The sequence below is a fragment of the Nilaparvata lugens genome, chromosome 12 (assembly GCF_014356525.2).
Source record: "Nilaparvata lugens isolate BPH chromosome 12, ASM1435652v1, whole genome shotgun sequence".
In the NCBI taxonomy this organism is placed as follows: domain Eukaryota; kingdom Metazoa; phylum Arthropoda; class Insecta; order Hemiptera; family Delphacidae; genus Nilaparvata; species Nilaparvata lugens.
In genome coordinates, this window is record NC_052515.1 from 1194243 (window position 1) to 1210350 (window position 16108).

General features: G+C 32.3%; 1 protein-coding gene across 1 annotated transcript in view; it reads right to left on the reverse strand.

Moving 5' to 3' along the window:
- The window catches only part of LOC111062380 (proton channel OtopLc-like), a 67760-nt gene that overhangs the window by 23547 nt on the left and 28105 nt on the right, over window positions 1-16108 (reverse strand). The window contains exon 2 of the mRNA XM_039438627.1: window positions 2210-2405. Coding sequence (XP_039294561.1) covers window positions 2210-2405 — 196 coding nt within the window. The remainder of the gene's footprint in view (window positions 1-2209; window positions 2406-16108) is intronic.

A 16108-nucleotide genomic window follows, 5' to 3' on the forward strand; every position in this document is an offset into this window, starting at 1 on the left:
AAAACAAGGAGATAAAGAATTCACTGTTAAATAGGTACTGGAAGTTTTTACTGTTTTGAAAAAATATATTCTTTCGAAAAGCAGATTTGAGTATTGAGTGTTTTCATTCAATGAGGAGTCAACTTAAATATTTCATCCTATTAGAAAATATTTATTCAAAACTGTGATGTCAAAAATACTTTTTAAAACAATGTTATTTTAACGATATCTTAAGCTGCGTTTACACCAAAGCTAAAAACAAAATATTATTAGCTTAATCCTTATAGATTCTATTAGAATGAACATTATCTTATCATACGCATGATGAACATATGTGTTTGTCACGTTCCGTTCAATCTAATAGAATCTATAAGGAATGAGTTATTAGCATTTTATTAATAACTTTGGTGTAAACCCAGCTTTAATGTATGTCATCATGTGATATCTTCTAGAATCTATAACTGTCTTCAACACTTTGTTTCACAAATTTCCATGCAATTTAACCCCTATTAAATCTGATAACGCTACGGTAAACCAATGAACAATTCGAGCAATAGTAAAATCAAATCATATTAGATAATATTGCATTCTTCATTCATGTCAATAACAAAACACCTCTTCTTAGCTTTCAGATTAAAACAATTTAATAATAATATTACCAAATTCAATAATAACAAATAAGAAGTTGGTTGAAATCAATTTCTAATAATTCGTAACAGTACAGTAACTTGACAGCGGTTAAATGTATTAGACGTTCAAGCAGCCTAATAATAGGTTGAATTTCATTCTAAAGAATTATTTATTTTCTAGAGAAATTTAAAGAATAAGTAGAGGACCTCTGGAATAATCCATGAGCAACTTGAAAAACCAAACCAAAATTCTATAACTGAATAATCCACAACCGAAATAGAAAGGGAGAGAAGAAAAAAGGAGAGAATTGGAAAAGAACAGTAAGAAAAAGATTGAATATAGGAAACAAAGATGTAATGGTGAAAATTGAAAATGAAAAATGATGAGATTATTTCACAATTTTCATCATTACACTGAGAAGGATCACCTTCAAAATCGAGTCTATTACATGCTAGATAATCTGAAAACATCCAAAATTGAGATGTCATTTTCTGGCTGTTACTGCATACATAACTAAATTACAGATAAATGTATATATTCTCAGTGAGAAGAGAAGATATGAAGTTGATTTCATGTGATAGCAGGACTTCCTATACCTACACACTATATATTATATACAGTACTTCGAGTAGTTATATATAATATATAGTCCTAATGATAGAGTATAATGTTATCTGTAATACAGCGTGGAAATTGAGATTTCCATGGAGGACAGTGAATTTGTACGGCAAATGAACAAAGGAATTGAGTTTGAATTTGGATAAAATGTACGGCATTGTGAACAAAAGATGGAATTGATTGATGGGGTAAAAGATTCTCTTTGAGACTGAAGGAAAACAGTATTAGAAAAACTTCCTCTTTGTTTCTGAAACATCTGGATACAATAATATTGATGATAGGGCCCACTTATATGGCTGAGGTTGGAAAAACGTGTTCAAATGCTTGTTTTGAGCGAATAGATTAATAAGAGATACTTAAGGCCGGTTTCCGAGCTCGTGTAAGTTCTAGACTTTAAACAGCTGGAGTCAGAAAATTGGCATTCCAAAACGGGGCGTAGTCGCGTAAATAGTTGCAGCAAAATAAATCTTTATTTTCTATAATAAATTGGAAACGTTTTTCCATGACGAAATGAAACATTCCTAAATAATTCAAAATAGCTGAAACTTTACACTATTTTCTCTTTATTTTATTTTGTGTTTGCCCCGTTTCGGAAAGCTAATTTTCTGACTCCAGCTGTTTGAAGTCTAGAACTTAGCTAAATCTCAAGCTTGGAAACCGGCCCTAAAAGAGTAATATGAAGCCAGTTTGAAAGATCTAAAGCAACGAGAACTAACGGTGGATTCATAATATACACTTCTGGAGATAGTACACAATGTATAAGTACTTGTATATTATACATGTCATGTATATACAGTATGTATTTTGCATCTATGTAATTAATCAATGGGAGTAATATCAAAATTTGGGACAGGAATGATAAAAGCTCAGTCTAGTTTTTCCTCCATGGCCATAATTATAATTTGGTAATAGTGTTTTGAACAATAAATGAATGAATAACATGAATTATTTATTGAATGAATGAATGAATGAAATGACTCACAAAGGCTCAGTATGTTCCAGCATATCGGACCTTCCCGAAGACAGGAATCCCATGAATGTTTTACTAGGCCTCAACTTGTGGCGATTTGGTTTGCTAGCTCCCAGGTCGGGTATGGCATCTCGGTCTCTCTCTCTGTCTCTCTCAGTCACCGACATAGGTCCGTTCAGACTGTCTCTCTCTGGCTGCTCATTGTACACTGAAACATAGTAAAAGACAGAGATAGTAAGTCCACAGATCAAGTGTTAATTAAGAGATTACTATCCTATTATATTAAGCGAGCAATTTCTGTATATATCTGGTTATTTATGTTTTACGGATCTCGAAAACTGCTCTAACGATTTTCACGAAATTTGGAACATAGTAGGTTTATGATATAAAGATTCGATTGCACTAGGTCTCATTCTTTGGAAAACTCGCTGAACGACATTGAAAGGATAATTCATCCTTGGAAAACAGATGATATTTTCGTCGTATCTCGATAACAGAAGATGCGTGTGCCTGTGTGGGAGAGAGACAGAATTATTTCCAGCTGTGTAATCATAATCAATCAGCGAGAAATTTTATCTAGCTAGACAATTTTTAGTCGATTTGATCAACATAATCTGGTTTGTTGAAATGACATGATAATCCTCCTAAACTAGAGTACACCATAATTTTCAAAGTTGATCATTATTTAACAATTTCAAGTGATTAGTGAGTGTAATTTGTTATTCAATTTGGTTTGTATATAATCTGAATTATAATTTTTTGTTTTCAAATGTTTGAACAGAAAATTGAACCTGAATTGAAGTGTATGGAACATAAGCTACTTTCTGGACTATTTATAGTGTATAAATCAAAATAACTCTGGGAAAAAACAGTTTTGGGATGTGCCTGTTAGTCCTTCTCCAATCATTTTAAAGAATTGTGTTTGGTTTATCAATTCAATTCAATTCAATTCAATTCAATTTATTCATTCTTTGCACATTTTACATAGTTTAAATACACAAAAATACAAAAATAAATAAAGAGTACAAAAGAATGTGTAGCTCGCAAGACTTTCGTCTGTTCGCGAGCATGAGTAAGAGAATATAAAGATTGAGAAACGTAGAAAAGAAAAAATATTTATAAAATAGAATATAATAAATGACTAAGAATAGCCTAATGGTAAAACAAATTTGAAATACAGAGTGAAATGAAGAACAGTTTTTTACAATATAAGAGGGAAAACCTGAGAAAGAGAAGAAGCACAGTGAATGCACAAGTCAACTGGTGATGAGAAGAGTGAGTGGAGAAACGTAAATTTAGAATTTGTTATAAGCTACTGCCTTTGATTACTGAAAACGTCAGGTGATGTTTTGATCCATGATAAGATTTCTTTTCTCTTATAGCAATTTTGATTGTCTGATATGAAGTCTTGTGGTATAATATTTACTAGTTTGTCACATCTATACGGAAATTGCATTCTACATACTGTTAGATTAGTTTCAGGTAAGTCAGATCTCCTGTAAGTTTGGCGCGTGTTATATGGAGTAATTCGGGTATTGAAAAGATTTTTGTTTTTTAATAAATATGAAATTAAATTTTTCAAGTAGAGCTGTTTGATTGTAAGTATGTTAGATTCCTGGAAGAGAATTCTAGTAGGATACAGTCTTGGTTTGCTTAGTGCCACTTTTATTATATGTTTTTGAACATTGAAGATCTTGTTTATATGACATTCAGCAGCACCCCCCCATACCCTAATTCCATATTGCAACACAGATTGTGCGTAAGCAAAGTAGGCCATTCTAGTAATTTGTTATAAGAATTATCAAAAGTCAATAAATAGATAACGACCGAAGCTCGGTGCCCTGAGATTTTTATAGTAAAATGTCAAATGAGTTATACCATAGAGAAAAGATAGCATAAGAAGATATCCAATTGTATAGGTTGTTTATGTTCCAAATTTCGATTTGAGATCCCTTTACTTTAAGCCGAGTCTATACTAAACGACAAACGTGTTTGGGAAAATTTTATTATGTTTGACAAACAATGTTTGCCCGTGGCCAGTGTGGACGCGTCACCAAACAAAATATTTGTAAGTAGCAAGAACAGGTTTTATGTTTTACAGCTGTCAACACTGAAAATGATTGGAAGAAACAGTAATTTTTTGTTTGACAAACAATGATTGTCCAAACTTTTTAAAATGTTTGTCCCTGAGCTCCTCAACAAAATGTTTGCCGAACATGTATGTCGAACATACAGGTGTGGACACGGCTTTAGAGATTACTCTATCCATTGAATCTGTCTGGTTGAACTTTAATCGGGGACTATACTACCAAGATCCAACTGTATTCTATCAAAATCATAAAACGCTTGTAGAACAATAATTATAAACTGCTACAGAAAATTGTTTCTTAATCAATTCCAGGCTACATTCAACAAGAAAATGGCAAAGCTACACGTGTTCTGCAAAAACCAGTTTCGACAAGAGCGAAAAATTGCTTGGAAGAAAATTCAGTGCGAAAACAAATTGTCTCTCACCCGCATGCAAACTAACTGCTCGACTTGAAATTTATGAGTACAACCGCCTTCGGTGTGAATTTATTGCTTTGGAATTTTTCCAGAGCTACAACTTGTATAGTAAAATTCACTTTAAACTGTCCATATTGTTTGAATGGGTAGCATTGATGTCCATTTATAAGCGTAGCTGACAGATTCAAGTGAATCTTGTTGTAGTTTGTTGCTATGTTTGTCTGAATGAGAGTTCATTTGAAAACATGAGATGTTGAGTGAGAAATTTGCAAGAGAATCCAGTTTGAAGAGATTGAACATACGGCTACAATTTTTATTTAAAGTAGAGTGGCATCTTCAGTAAAGCAGGCGATTTGCTGGTACAACAATGTTGGACCGGTAGTAAGAACACTAAAAAATCTTAAGAACACTTAAAAATCTTAAATACTTTTAGTCGGATCTTTCACCACTCACAATCCGACTGGTTGTCCCACGAGTTGGTCCAACTTCCTCGCTCTAGAGACTTAGAGCACAGAAGAAGGAACTCCACATTTTTACTCGGTGGTGCTACAATGATTTTCAATAATTTTCTATTATTGTTCTGCAAGTACTCACCATATTTTACTCAGATTACTCTTTATTTGAGTCTTGTTCTAACTAGGAGTGTTGGATATGTTGAATCCAGTTCATCCAACTCGTCCGACATCCAACATTCTACCCCATTCGCGGTCCTACGTCGAGCCAAACATTGAATGTTGGACATCAAATTGGACAAGAAATCGGATAGTGAAGGGTCCGCTTAAGGAGACGAATTTATGTTTTTCGGAATTTTTAAAGTTAAATTCATGTTTAATCTTTGAAAAATTGGTACGTACATTGTTGCAATATGGAAGAATATGTATTTATCTGAAGAGAAATACAAATTGAACTCACAATTCGAGCTAAGCGCTACGATTTTCACTTCAATAATTTTCTATTAGTTCAGTAAATATAGTACAATCTGTCACTGACAAATGATACTAGAGCCCGGTTGCACAGAAGCCGGTTAAACTTTAACCGTGATTAATTTCTTGAGAGCCAATCAGAGCCTTTTTGATAAGACGGTTTCTCTGATTGGATCTCGTGGGATTAATCACGATTAAAATTTAACCAGCTTCTGTGCAACCGGCACTAGGATCCAACCGGTATCATTGATCCAACAAATAAATTAAACATGTATCTCAACTCTATGACACTGTGCAGCATAAATTTCAATCTCCAGTACATAACAGGACTTGAAAATGGAGCATCAGAATATCATCAGATATGACAGAAATAATTCTTACTTTTTTGATTATTTATATTACTTTATTATTATATTACTCATGATAATATTTCCTTATTTATATTACTTTTTAAATAAAATAAATAAATAAAATTTTATTGTCGAAAAGCCTTTACAGCATAGACAACGTCAATATAGAACATAACAACAATACACAATGCTCATGTGATGATGGTTAATATTAACAAATAGAATAACAACAACAATAAATACATTTGGACGTTTCTACTATAGTATCACAGTTGAGTGATGAAGAGAAGTTGAATTATATATTTTATATACTTTATTATTATATTATTCATGATAATATTTCCTTACTTATATTACTTTATTATTCATGATAATATTTCCTTACTTTATGATATCATAAACAAATCCCCTCCACAGTCATCAAGAAGAAAGTGAAATAGATAATAAGATTCACTTCAATCTGACATCATTTCTCATTTATAACATGAATGGTTCCCATTAAATTAATGCTGACATTTTGTCATGAATCTCACTATGAAGGAAAACAGTTCACATGCTATGAAAATAAACGATAAATCGTTGATCAACTTCAAAGATACGCGCCTCGCGATTAGAATATTCAATAAGCGTGACTGCGCATGCGTGTTTTATTTGCATTTTCACGCACACGGTTCCGTTCTGCATGTATCAGCGATTTTCGATCCATACTGATAAGGGACGTATGCCCAGTCTTCACTGATGTGTGAGGCACCGAAAGAAAAATGCTATAGTGAGGTCCACGTTATAATGGCAGTATTTGTTTAACATTGGTGTTGCTATCCTTGTCTATCATTCTAAAAAAGCAAATAGCGCTATCGTTTTCTAGCTGCCAGATCTTTTTTAACAACACAGAAAATAGTTATTTGTATATCTAGAGTGAAAAGTACGACTTTTTCTCCCTGTGGGAAAAAGTTTGAAGCCCGAGGCGAAGCCGAGGGCAACAATTTTCCTGAGGGAGAAAAAATATTTTTCACTCGTGATATACACAACATTTTTCCTCCACCTAAATTTTTATAAAAACTGCATATAAAATAATTTCTAAATCGTATGTGACCAAACAATGTGTTACAACATAATCTAAAAAGTAAACAGAAACAGCTGGCTTGTAATCACAGTTCTCCTCCTCCATCTGTCGGCTAAAGTTGTAACAACAATGACAGCCAAAACTACAGCTATGATGAAGTTCCCGTTTCAAATTTGATTAGTTAATAAGTAATATTCGTTGTCTGATATTTTGAATAACATGGAATAAAAGAAAAAAATATATACATTTTTTTAGTATAGTGATATGAAGTATGTACTATTAATGAAGTTTGAACATTAATACTGAAAAATCAAGAAGGAAAGTTTAAATTTGGGCTTCCAGGTGCACGAGATTGATATTTTTAGAATCTATGTTCAAAATTTGGAGATCTGAATCATTCCCGTTTTTCCGGTATGCAATCCACAAGTTGACATGTTTTGTTTGATGCGAACAAACGAACACACGAACAAACACAACCCTACTCTTTCTTATTATATAGAAGATTACTCATGATAATATTTCCTTACTTATATTACTTTATTATTCATGATAATATTTCCTTACTTTATGATATCATAAACAAATCCCCTCCACAGTCATCAAGAAGAAAGTGAAATAGATAATAAGATTCACTTCAACCTGTGAACATTTTGTTCTCATTTATAAAATGAATGGTTCCCATTAAATTAATGCTGACATTTTGTCATGAAACTCACTATGATGGAAAACAGTTCACACGCTATGAAAATAAACGATAAATCGTTGATCAAGTTCAAAGATACGCGCCTCGCGATTAGAATATTCAATAAGCGTGACTGCGCATGCGTGTTTTATTTGCATTTTCACGCACACGGTTCCGTTCTGCATGTATCAGCGATTTTCGATCCATACTGATAAGGGACGTATGCCCAGTCTTGACTGATGTGTGAGGTACCGAAAGAAAAATGCTATAGTGAGGTCCATGTTATAATGGCAGTATTTGATTAACATTGGTGTTGCTATCCTTGTCTATCATTCGACAAAGCAAATAGCGCTATCGTTTTCTAGCTGCCAAATTTTTTTTAACAACATAGAAAATAGTTATTTGTATATCTAGAGTGAAAAGTACGACTTTTTCTCCCTGTGGGAAAAGTTTGAAGCCCGAGGCGAAGCCGAGGGCAACAATTTTCCTGAGGGAGAAAAAATATTTTTCACTCGTGATATACACAACATTTTTCCTCCACCTAAATTTTTATAAAAACTGCATATAAAATAATTTCTAAATCGTATGTGACCAAACAATGTGTTACAACATAATCTAAAAAGTAAACAGAAACAGCTGGCTTGTAATCACAGTTCTCCTCCTCCATCTGTCGGCTAAAGTTGTAACAACAATGACAGCCAAAACTACAGCTATGATGAAGTTCCCGTTTCAAATTTGATTAGTTAATAAGTAATATTCGTTGTCTGATATTTTGAATAACATGGAATAAAAGAAAAAAATATATACATTTTTTTAGTATAGTGATATGAAGTTTGTAATAATAATTATTTCAGCATACAAACATAAATTTTATATATCGATCAAATGGGGTTTGATCCTCAAATGTTGAGGTATTGAATTTAGTTGGTTTAATGACTATTCTATATGCTTCCTCATCTGAGCTTAGACCTTCTGACCTATTCCAAATGTACGTTTTTAAAATAGAGATGCTTCCCATGTTATTTAAATGGAGTCACTTTTACTCCCTAGGAGTTTTTCTGTTTTTTAGTACCGAGAGCGAAAAAGTGACACTTTAGTATCATGTTTCAGGGAGTAAAGTAAGTACTTTTGACAGTAGGTGGAGGAAAATATAATTAATTAACAAAATATTTAATCGCTATCATGAAAATTTATCATAAGTTCATTGAAAAGTATATTTTCTTGACAAATACAAATAAAATATGATTGATTATTTAAAACAAGAATGTACAGGAATAATAATAATACACTAGATAAACCGGTATCAGTTATCCGCTTTAGGAGGAAGTGGCATGGCAGAGAATCAGCAATACTGTTCTCTTATCTTTCTCCACTGCTATTATAACGTAGACCTCATACTATAAGAGTATCATTTTACCTATTTTTAGGTCATATAAGCTTCTACCAAGTGAATATAGTATGCACTGTGCTAAATATTAGCTCAAATTTCACTCTATATAGAGAGGTCCACGTTATAATAGCGGTGGAGAAAGATAAGAGAACAGTGTTGTCAATTCTCTGCCTTGCCACTGCTCTCTTCTATAGAGTTACCTGATACCGTTATAAGTGATGTAATATCTGCTGTTCATTCTTGTTTAAAATAATTGATTATATTTCATTTTTCAAGAAAATATGTTTTTCAATGATTTTTGATCAATTAATAAAACGATCTGGCAACGGAGGTAGAAAAGGTTAGCGTTATCTGCTTTGTCGAATGATAGCAAAACTAATGTTAATCAAATACTGCTATTATAACGTGGACCTCACTATAGAACAAGAACAACCACAATATGATACAGTATCACCACACATGATACATCAAACCAATATGATACAGTATCATCTCAACTTGATACACAACACCATGATTTGATACATTCGCTATCTGCTTTGTCGTATGATGGACAAGGATATCTACACCAATGTTAATGAAATACTGTCATTAAAACGTGGACCTCAATATAGCACAAACTGTAGTTACAGAAAACTTGAACATTGAGCAACAGAATGTTACAAAGTGTGAATGATGCCTTATGATTGGTCGTTCGTTGACCTGGTGAAGCTCTCCCATTGGCCGGGGCGTGTCATGTCTCGACCAATAACAGCTTAGTTCTAGCAACATCTACAATTTCTCAAATGTTTTTACATTATTATCAAACTCTCGCCTTCGGTGAACAGTGATTTGCTTGTCAATTAAAAGATGTTCAAATGTAGAAATTTCAGTTCCAAATATTTCCAACATAATATTATTCTCTTGTATATCTCCAATTATTATCAATTAAAAAAAATAATGAGCTCACTATTGAAGAATGAAGATATTTTTCTCCTATAAGGTCCATTGAGTTCCTGAGATACTTGTTGTTAGAATAATATTGATGAGGCTTCATGTTTATGTAGAAAAAAGAGAAAAAATAGCATAAGAAGATATCCCATGGTATAGGTAGTTTATATTTCAAAGTAGTTTATTACTGTCGTTTATTACGGTAGTTTATTACTGTCGACTACTGTCTTATATCACTGTTTTGGCTAGATGAGAGTGTAAGAACGGCACAGTATGAGAGACTACAAGCGTCACATAGCTTCACGAAACAGAAATACTTGGTGCCGGTTGCACAAAAGCCGGTTAAATTTTTACCGTGATTAACTTCACGAGAACTAATCAGAAAAAGCGTTTTTGAAAAGACGGTCGGTTAAATTTAAACCGTGATTAATTCCTCGAGAACCAATCAGAGAAACCGTCTTTTCAAAAACAACTACTGGGACTATCGGTTTGAGTTAACAGTGAAATTTGGAAAACAAACGCCCTATACCATGGGATATCTTCTTATGCTATCTTTTCCCTATGCTACTCTTCACAATAAGTAGCTTTCAGGTCTTTAGTTACAGTCTGTTATGCAAATCGTTATAATCAGGATCTTTACTGACCAATAATTATCCTAGATTTGTTCGTGTGATTAACGTAGAATAATTATTGACATAGCGTGTTAACTCGTGATACTTTTTCAACTTTCAATCTCAGTTTAACCAAGATCTAATTATTTATCAAACTGTGATCTAAGTTCTAACGCGGTATAATTTCAATTCTGATCAGTAGTGAAAACATTGGCATGCCCTTGTTTCAAAAACAACACTTTCCATTTCTCCAATGATTTCCGATGGACAGTACGATAGTATAAATCAACACAGGTTCGTGTTTAACAGTTAATGTACAAGATTAACTCTGTCTTGTGGTGTTTAGGTAATTAGCTGTTCAACTAATTGTGATTAGATGTTCAAAAATGCGTTATTGGTGGCTACTAAATCGTTATTATCATTATTGGAGTAAGAGCTTCTGAATTTTTAATTTTATCTTCATACATTTTATTTATTTGATCATTCAGAATTGCACAACATTCAAAAGAGTACCACAGGCCTAGCCCAAAACGGTTCCAATTCTAATTCATACAACAGTCCAAATGTAGCTATGTTATGTGTCACTTAACATTCTCCAATTTCACCCTCCAATTTAAAATTCAAAATACATTTTGGTAGACATTTGAAATGTTCTCTTGGTTACTGTGTATTGAACAGAGGAATTTGAAGATCTTGATAGTTTTCACAAACTGTTGTTTGAATATTCTCTCTCATTTATTAGAAAAAGAAACTATGAAAGGAGACGAGAAGCCTCGTTTTCAATTTGCATCCTAACTGACGAAAAACTCTGGTTGGAGTTGAATGATAGATTTTCAATATAACTGAAACTGTCAATAACCCTTTGGTACAAACGGTTTTATCAGTTGAGAAGTTATATTGACCTTGAATGTGCTACTACAATATTCATTTCCTGTTGATCATGAAGATATGAGTTGAAAATTAGAGAAAATCGATACATATTGAAAAAATGAGTTATTCTAACGTCAAATTTGTTACACTAATATTTATTTATTTATTTATTTATACATTAATAGACACCATCATTCTCAACTATGAATGATTGGGAAAGGAACAACAGGCTTAAAGCCCAAAACTGTTCCTTTCCCAAATTTAGATAGAAATTGTCCAAAAATAGGTTATGTTTACACTACACGTTTTTTGTCCAATTTTGAGTCCAAAATATTTATAAAGTAGGAACGAACCTGCCTTTTACTAATAAACATACCCTTAGCTTCTCTGATTCGGCGCTTTATATCCAGTCTATATCCATTGCAAGTTTACCATGATCAGAAAGTTCATCAGGTGTTCAAAAATTACAGATGGAATTAAATAGAGAATGCATTTATTCAAATCCTGTTGTCAATGTCTGCAGTAGCAGAGGTCTTCGGGGTGATTTGCAGCATTTATTTAGGATTTTCGTTCAATAATAATTGTTCAAAAATTCTTGAGAGAGTTATTTCAGAACTCAATTTGAAATCTATTAAGAATATCTTCTTCACCCAGCTCATTCCAAACTTCAATTTCAGTTCCAATCAATTCTTCTATCAATATATTGATCTATTACCTCTACTCTCATCAGCCACTAGATATTATCAATGTCATGTTTTTGAAATGAGAATTTCAATCATCAAAGAACGCTAGTAAAGAAAATCAATAACAATTTAATAATACTTAGAAAGTTCCAGATGGAAGGGAGGACAGCAAAGAAGTCAGGATACAAATAAGGAGAATGCATTCCTAGACTTAATTCTACTTAAATATAGCAAGATTGATTTAATATTTATTGTTTTACAATATTGGTTTCAATCATCAAAGAAGGCTTGTAAAGAGAATAAATAACTATTCTAGATGCTTAGAAAGTCTCAGATCAAAGAGAGGATAGCAGAGATGACATACCGTGGAGATTGCATTCCTAGACTCGATTATTCTATTTAAACCTAGCTAGATTCATTTCAGACTGTTTCATGTTTTTCAATTTGTTTCAATCATCAAAGGTGGCTTGTGAAGAGAATAAATAACTATTTTAGAATGCTTAGAAAGTCTCAGATCAAAGAGAGGATAGCAAAGATGACATACCGTGGAGATAGCATTCCTAGATTCCATTCTATTTCTGAAACTAGCATGATTGAAGATTCATTTTGGACTGTCAACCTTGGTTGAATGTAAAGCATTGATATCATATACATATCGATTGCCAACAGTTTGAAGTGTATCTCACCATATAGTATATATATAGCAAACATGTCCATGGGCAAAAGCCTATGCAAATAATGGACTTCATTCCTTGTATGGAGTAAACTTGATTGAAAAGCTCCGATCACTGAATAGAATGTTGATTGATTGCAGAATAAATTGAACGTTTTTGATCAGCTTCAATTAAATCGTTTAAGATTCAGTGAACGTTTAGAATCCAATCCAACCCCAATTAATGAATATTCATGAGTTTCTTATTGATGAAACTAGACTCAACTATTGAGTGAGGATCACACGAAAAATTCTACCGTCAGATTGAGTATAAATTATAGTAGTTAGTGGGATTTTGCAATTATTCACTTACTCTGAAATCTGTTCTATAAGTTACAAGTTGAACTAGAAGGAACTGGTTGATAATAGGAATTACAAGTTATGAAAACAAAGTTTAATGGAGTGTGTCCATTCTGTTGGAGTTGGAATGTGGAGGAAATTCTTAAGAATCCTTATTCGAGAGTGTACTATCTGAATGTGGACATTCTAATATGAATTTATTTATTGATTTAATATTAATTGTTTTACAATATTGGTTTCAATCATCAAAGGTGGCTAGTGCGGAAAATGAAAAACAATTCATTCAAATTCAACTTCAATTTTTTTATTAAAAAACAAAACAAGTATTACAATCACTTCAATAATCTCCCATATGGACCTCTAGGGTCTGTATTTGGGTAATTCAAGAATGCTTAGAAAGTCTGAGATCAAAGATAGGATAGCAAAGATGACATACCAATGGGAATACAATCCTAGATTCCATTCTATTTCTAAGCCTAGCATGATTGAAGATTCATTTTGGACTGTCAACCTTGGTTGAGTGTAAAGCATTGATGTCATATACATATCGAATGCCAACAGTTTGAAGTGTATATAGTATATAGCAAACATGTCCATGGGCAAAAGCCTATGCAAATAAAGGACTTCATTCCTTGTATGGAGTAAACTTGATTGAAAAGCTCCGATCACTGAATAGAATGTTGATTGATTGCAGAATAAATTAAACGTTTTTGATCAGCTTCAATTAAATCGTTTAAGATTCAGTGAACGTTTAGAATCCAATTCAAGTCCAATTAATGAATATTCATGAGTTTCTTATTAATGAAACTAGACTCAACTATTGAGTGAGGATCACACGAAAAATGCTACCGTCAGAGCATAAATTATAGTAGTAAGTGGGTTTTTGCAATTATTCACTTACTCTGAAATCTGTTCTATAAGTTACAAGTTGAACTAGAAGGAGCTAGTTGATAATAGAAGGTACAAGTTATGAAAACAAAGTTAATATTGAAAAAGTTTAATGGAGTGTGTCCATTCTGTTGGAGTTAAAATGTGGAGGAAATTCTTAAGAATCCTTATTAGAGAGTGTACTATCTGAATGTGGACATTCTAATATGAATTTATTTATTGAATTAATATGGATATAATCTATTTGAACTATTTGAGACAAATTGATATATAGAAGAAGTTTTGGGCAATAGCCTGTTCATACAATAAACAATTGTTTTGAACTATTTGAGACAAAATTGAAAAATAGAAGAAGTTTTGGGCAATAGCCTGTTCATACTTTTATGATTACTGTATTAGTTTATTTGTTTGCTTCATTCAATAAATTAATATCTAATTATTACTATAATTATTATTTAACGGAAATCCTAAATAAATGCTGTAAATCACCCCGAAGACTTCTGCTACTGCAGACATTGACAACAGGGTTAACAGCTAGATGGAAATTCGATGAGAACTACTATCCAAAAAACATATTATATATTAATTAGCATTTGAATAAATGCACTCTCTATTTAATTCCATTTGTAAATAAATATCTGTTGAAACGCCGCAGATTTAGTTAGATACATAACAGTATTAAAAACTGAGATTGGATTCAAATCGGATAACATCTCCTTATCTTTGAATAACTCTCCTAGGCCCAGTTCATAATTAGTATGCTTAAGGGGAGACAAAACATCAAAAATAATTTTTGTTTTTGTTTTTGGTTTTTTAGCAAAGATTATAGTTTGAAATTCGCGCTTTACAATGATGTGAAATTTATTCCTCTATGTCAACTAGAAATTTTTTTTTGTTATTTTTAAAAACCTATTACATGTCAAATTTCCAGAGAAGAACTTTCATGATTCAATATTCCATAATAATATTCAACATTATGTACATCTTTATTATAGGTTATCTTTCTAATTTTTTTACAGTTGGTAAACACTGGTATTTCCAAAATTATCAGCTGTTATTGTTTTCAAACAAGGTGATTGAGGTTATTTTCTGAGTTTGGTGTTTTGTTAGAGAACATTAATTTCATCTATGATTTTATCAGTAATTTACACTATACGTACTAATAATTTTCTTTTTCATTTGCCGTAAATTTTATTTTTTCAACTTTGGGGACAGATATCTCAGGAATGGAAAAAGATATCTTCACCAGATTTTGGGACATTATTTCTATTATAAAGTTCTAGCTCCGTACACAAGGAAATTAGGATATATCTTTTACGAACCAAATTATTTATCATTTTATATATATTTTTGATTGTATACATCTCTTTTTTTAAATTATAGAATTTTTTTATTCATCATAACAAAAATAGCTTGTGTAAGAAACTAGATAAAGGTCTGCTTTTCAAAATAAAAAAAAAAAACAGAGCCCTAGCTCCAACAGCTCTTCAGATATCTGTCCCAGAGTTAACATTAAGTTATGTTGAATAGGCGGTTTGTCTCCCTTAATCATTAGTTTGAAATCGAACCAACGAATGTCCCGGTGATATCACTTACACCTGAATTATTGATAATAAATAATTCAAGAACAAATGGATGAATAAACCTTCCTCTCCACTAGACTAAGTAGTCTAGATCGAATTGTAAATAGCTCAATGGAAGGAAAGCAATTGCTAATTTCAATGCAGAAAAAGTGAAAGGCTGGAACACTAACTTTGGAGTTCTAAATTCTATTTTGATCCCACACCAATTAAATGAACGCAGAGCTGTCAGTGCAGTCACTATAGGAAGAATCTGAGGTCCACGTTATGATGACAGTATTTTTGGTTAACATAGGTGTTGCTATCCTTGTCTATCGTGCGACAAAACAGATACCGCTATCCTTTTCTACCTCCGCAGCGTTGCCAGTGTTATTTCTACTAACAATGTAGAAATATAATTGATGAACAAAATATTCAATATCAA